General features: G+C 51.0%; 1 protein-coding gene across 1 annotated transcript; it reads left to right on the top strand.

Annotated features, from left to right (window-relative positions):
* The first annotated feature begins 1,484 nt into the window (after window positions 1–1,484).
* On the top strand, window positions 1,485–4,916 carry LOC144180603 (uncharacterized). The gene is made up of 4 exons (XM_077708924.1): window positions 1,485–2,276; window positions 2,759–2,856; window positions 3,486–3,675; window positions 4,294–4,916. Exons 1-4 carry the CDS (start codon window positions 1,608–1,610, stop codon window positions 4,762–4,764), a joined length of 1,428 nt encoding a protein of 475 aa, XP_077565050.1. The 5' UTR covers window positions 1,485–1,607; the 3' UTR covers window positions 4,765–4,916.
* Window positions 4,917–5,938: the final 1,022 nt, after the last annotated feature.

Raw genomic sequence — 5,938 nt, 5'->3', positions numbered from 1 at the left:
GAGACAATTCCTCCAGCTATTTTAACGAGACCTATTATTAGTAACAGTCTCAATTAGCAGAGTTTGCTTCTTTTTATTGGTGCTTCTGCTCATTTTGTAACAATAACCGAAATACTCTTTATTAATCTAAATTTATCACCAAGATATTGAAAAGTGTTTTTGTGAATAGTATTGTACTGCTCTGTGTAGCACGGCTGAGTCACTCTGACGTCACCGGCCCTTTTACTAAAAACACGCGACCTGTAACGCCACCCTTCGTTCCTATATCTACTCCGTTGCAACAGTAATAAACGTTGTTCGTCACCCGACTGCTGGCCCGCTTACATGGTGCAGCGGTGCCCAGCCGAAATGACCACGCCGCCAGCCCCCCTGCCGTCAACAATGTTGTCGGGGCCAAAGCCCCTGGATACATCGGGCAACGCCTGGCATGGATGGAAAACTTGGAAGAGTGACTTCACGCTATTTTCCACTGCTACCCAGTTGACGAAGCAAGCCAAAGACGTGCAAGCAGCCACGTTGCTAGTGGTTATTGGTGAAGAAGCAAGGAGGGTATACAGCACCTTCACGTTTGAGGCAGGAGAGGACAAAAATAACATAGACACCCTAATTGCTAAATTTGAAGAGTTCTACAAGCCGCAAACGAACTTGACATATCATGAATTACGATTTGGGTCAAGAAACCTAAGGGAAGGCAAACCTTTCAATGAGTGGCCACGGAACTACGCATGTTAGCCAGAAACTGTGAATTCAGGGCACTGGAAGAGAGGATGCTGCGCAGCCGCGTTATTCTGGGAATTCGGGACAAGAGCCTGCAGCAGAGATTGATTGCTGAAAACGCGTCGTACCAAAAGACTATCGATATCCGCCGCACTCAAGAGCAAGGGAAAGAGCAGTTTCACGAAATCAGCGAAGCCGCTGAGACTGCGCACGGCATGGCAATTAACGCAGTTGAAAAGAAAGGCGATGCCTGCGGCAGCTGCGGCTATCGCACACACCGCGGCGAAAGGTGCCCCGCCACCGGCAGAACTTGCAATAAGTGCGGAGGGTTCAACCACTTCGCCCGAGCATGCAAATCGGCGCTGCCTTCACGGAACTTTCCCAGCAAGAAGAAAGAGCTACGGCAACTCTGCGCAGACGCCGACGCTTTTTACATGCAGAGCATCTTATAGCGGGGGCCTGTCATGCGTGGAACGTGCGTCCGTCCGCACCGCCCCTCTTCACGCCAGCTGTACGATAACGTGTGCTCGTACCCCTCCTCTCCCCTTCTCCTCTCCCCGCGCCGTCTGTGCGCCCGACGCGCGCTTCTCCCTCCCGCGTCTTCACCCACCAGCTGTGTGATAGCGCCTGCGCGTCTCTCTCTCCTCCTCCTCTCCACGTCAGCTGCTCCCGCGCGCTCGTACCCTCCTCTCCTCTTCTCCTCTCCACGTCGTCTGTGCGCTGGCGCGCTTTCCCTCCGTGTCTCCTCCGCAAGCTGTGTGATAAGCGCGCATGCGCGGCTCTCTCTCATCCTCCTCTCCACGGCAGTTGCTTTATATACCCCGTGCGTGCGCCGCTGGATCAGTTGCTTCTTCGGTTGATATGCGCAGCGCCGTCTCGATGCGCTGAAAATGGACGCCAACGAATCTGCTAACGAACTGTCTGGCGCACCTTCAAACAGCGCCAGTCAGTCCGTTATGCTCTGCATCCTCACAATCCCCCTCGGGGAGGTGCGCGTAATTTTTTTTCTTCAAACGTTAACAGTGAACACAGTCAACAGCAGAGACTACTGGAGCGCGACGGTAAACATTGAAGGACAACCAATGATGTGCAAATTGGACACGGGGGCAAACTGCTCAATCATTTCAAGGAGGGACGTCGAAAAGCTGCCAGGTCTACCAGAGGAGGCTTGCCAGGTTGCGCTAACTTCCTTTTTCGGCCACAAATCAACGTCCCAAGCAAAAGTGCGCCTTCGGCTTTCTGCAAATGATAGGGTGGTCCCAGAAACATTTTATATCGTAGACCAAAGTGTACCAGAACCTTCGAGCGGCTCAGCGGCCGAACGCCTTGGATTTATCGTCCGGGTTTGGCACATCGACGTCGACCAACTTTACCCGCCAGCACAACCTTTTGCAGAGATCTTCACAGGACTGGGAGAGCTGAAGGATTACGAGTATGAAATAAAGCTCAAGCCCGGTGCAGTGGGTGTCGTCGTTCCAGCCCGAAGAGTCCCCGTGGCCCTGGAGAACATGACTAGAGCGGAACTTCAGCGGATGGAGGAGCAAGGAGTCATAACAAAGGTAACGGAGCCCACCGAATGGTCCAGTCACATGGGGACCGTTGTTAAGGAAGACAAAGTTCGAGTCTGCCTAGATCCAACATCGCTCAATCAAGCCATACTCCCGGAGAACTATTCATGCCGACTTTAGACGATGTCGCTCCCAGGCTTGCAGGGGCAAAATTCTTTTCCACTCTCGATGCAGCTTCGGGGTTTTGGCAAATTCGGCTTAGCGAGTCAAGCTCCAAACTTTGCACAATGAGCACGACGTATGGTCGGTATCGATTCCTACGAATGCCGTTTGGAATAGCTTCGGCCCCCGAAATTTTGCAGGCAGCAATGCACCGCGTTTTAGAAGGTTTGCCCTGTGTGGCGGTTGTTATGGATGACGTGCTAGTATGGGGAAGAACTAAAGACGAACACGACCATAACTTGCAACTTGTGTTGTCCCGATGTCAAACGCATAACCTTCGGCTTAACCCCAAGAAGTGTACGTTTCTGCAGCCGGAGGTCCGGTACCTGGGACATATCCTCACTACAGAAGGCCTACGCCTGGACCCCGAGAGGGTACAAGACATACTCTCGATGTCTGAACCGAAGAACAAGAAAGACCTGCAAGTATTTCTCGGTACGATGAATTTCGTGCAGCGCTTCATTCCCAATATGTCTGTCGTAACCGCACCTTTACGAACACTTTACGTAAAGATATTGCATGGGTTTGGACGGAGGCGCAACACAAAGGTTTTGACGCATTACGCGAATCCTTGACTCAAGCACCCGTTTTGGCTTTCTTTAACCCTAAGGAGCCTTTCACTCTCTCGGTCGACGCAAGCCAATTAGGAGTAGGAGCAGTTCTAATGCAAGACGGCCGCCCTGTCGCTTTTTCGTCCCGGTCGCTCACAGATGCGCAGCAAAGCTATGCGCAAATCGAGAAGGAAATGCTGGCGATAGTGCATGGTTGCACTAAGTTTCATGACTACGTGTTTAGCCAGGCAGAGGTGATTGTAGAGACTGACCACAGGCCCTTGGTACCGATACTGAACAAGCCGCTGCATCAATGCCCCCTCCTCTTACAGCGAATGAGGCTGACCTTGCAGCGCTGCCCGATCAAACTGGTGTACAATCCAGGCCAAGAGCTTTTTCTTGCGGATGCTTTATCGCGTTTTCCAAGCACAATGAGCATGCATTAGGAAACGGAGCAGTTTCAAGTCAATGTGCTAGAATTTCTTTCTGCCTCGGAACCCCGTCTAAAAAGCATTCTTGCAGCCACAAACAACGATCCCGTTGTCGTCGAGCTGCTTGAATATGCGGTGACCAGTTGGCCTGACAGCAAGCACGAGGTTCCAGAAGCCATCCGCACCTACTGGTCTTATCAGGAGGAGATACACGCACAAGACGGTCTTCTGTTTTGCAGCAACAAGGTAATCGTACCACGCTCGATGAAAACAGAAATTTTGGCACTTCTGCATGTCGCAGATCCTGGAGCCGAGGAGATGAAGGCGTGGGTGCGAAGCGTCATGTTCTGGCCCTGCATGGCGAGCGACATTGAACAATTGTGCCGAAACTGCGAAGTATGCCAAAAGCATCAGCCACGAAACGCAAAGATGCCGCTTTTGAGCCATGAGGTTCCAACCTTACCCTGATAGGCTGTAGGAATGGACGTATTCTTTTACGAGGGCCGACAGTTTGCTATTATAGTTGACTTCTATTCCGTCTTTTTCGAAATAAAGGAATTTCGCCATACCACTGCCAACCTGCTTACGTCGTGGTGCGCCGAGATTTTTGCAGTGAACGGATTACCGCTTAAACTGTGTAGCGATAACGGGCCGCCATTCAACAGCACCGAATTCAAAGTATTTTTACATGGACTCGGTGTTAACCACGTAACGTCCAGCCCGTATCATCCACGCTCAAATGGGATGACGGAGAGGGGAGTGCAAGAAGCAAAAAAACTACTAATGAAGTGCTTTCTTAAAACGCCCAACTTCCACATGGCTCTGCTCGAATGGCGTAATACACCTCGCGATGCTGTTTTAAAGTCCCCACTGCAGAGACTGATGGGAAGGCAGACGAGGACCCTGCTGCCCGTACCCACAAGCCACCTGGTGCCGGAGGTCGTGCCCAACCGAGCCGTCCACAACCGCCTACAGGAGATCCGCCAACGCCAGAGGATCTACTACAACCGCGGCTCCAGGAACCTGCCACCTCTGTCGCCTGGGCAACGAGTGACTGCATATGACACCCACGAAAAGACCTGGACACCTGCGGTCTTTCTGCGGCCACCTGAGACGCCGCGATCCTTGGTGGTGAAAACGGAAGAGGGTCAAGAACTTCGACGCACTCGCGAGCATCTACGAGAAGCACCTCCGCCACTTCGCGAAGAGAGTCCTCCTGCCACTCCTGCTGGGTCCGAGCAACAAGATGACGCCCAGCCCGCTCAAGAGTTACGCAGAAGCACAAGGGCACGCCGGGAGCCCTGCCACTACCCCCAACCTGAAAAACAATTGTAATTATTTGCTTCCCTTGGAAAGGGGAGATGTAGCACGGCTGAGTCACTCTGACGTCACCGGCCCTTTTGCTAAAAACACGTGACCTGTTACGTCACCCTTCGTTCCTATATCTACCCCGTTGCAACCGTAATAAACGTTGTTCGTCACCCGACTGCCGGCCCGCTTACACTCTGGTTACGCGGATGTTCTAACTTACTTGTAGAGAGAAGAGATCGTGGTATAGAGGGTTTTCAATTAACAATACAATGCAGTTTGTGGGAGGGGTTCAGAGCATGAAAATTTTGCAAAAGGTAATATGTATTTCAAGGCAAGAATACTTCGCAGGGTTACAAATTTTGTGCTGCGAAAGCTAAAGCATGCAGAACGTTCACCACAATTTATAGAATTGTGGAATCAGACTCCGTTTTACTTGTAGGGCAATGTTTTTAGTGTACTTAACCATACAGGAGAACTTAGCCGCTTGCTTTCGCATACTATCTGCGGTTTCCACCAGCGCTGACAACAAAGAATATGCTATGCTAAACGATTGTTCGCCTTATTATTTGATTGATTATAGGGTTTAACGCGCCGACGCTACACAGGCGATGAGGTGCACTGTAGTGGAGGGCTCAGCAATAATTTCGGCCCTCTTTACGTGCGCAAAATTTTGAACATACGGGCGTTTTTCTTTTCGTCTCCATCATAAAAGCGACACCCACGGCAGGGAATCGAACCCGCGTCCTTTGGCACAGCAGCAAAACGCCATAGCCACTGAGCTACTGCGGCGGGTGGTTCGTACGTCACCTCACAGCATTTCCCTGCAGGTATACTAGTTCTATATTAGGATGCCCAACGGAAATGTTCAAACGGGACATTTTTTACTTCAATGGCGAAATTTCAGGGTTCATACCAAATCCTATAATACATTCGCTTTGCACCACAATAGCCAAAATTGACGCAACTGCGTCTTTCCTACAACATGCTAGAGAAGGCTTAAAAAGGGAAGTGACTTGCAACCGCAGGTTACATCTTCACAGGTATTTGTGTGTTATAAAGCCACCGTGGGGCGACGGTGCGACAGACACGGGGCGACGTTGCCCTGCCAGCATTCAAGTTCTGAAGGAAATGAAAGCATGGTGTGACTGTGATAGCAGGAGTAATACGCAAGATAAGTATGCTTCACTATTTTTCTTGC

The sequence above is a fragment of the Haemaphysalis longicornis genome, unplaced genomic scaffold (assembly GCF_048455015.1).
Source record: "Haemaphysalis longicornis isolate Haplotype H1 unplaced genomic scaffold, Haemaphysalis longicornis Haplotype H1 scaffold_4, whole genome shotgun sequence".
NCBI lineage: Eukaryota > Metazoa > Arthropoda > Arachnida > Ixodida > Ixodidae > Haemaphysalis > Haemaphysalis longicornis.
The sequence above is the reverse complement of the archived record's forward strand: the minus strand, read 5'-3'. Positions and strand labels throughout refer to the sequence as shown.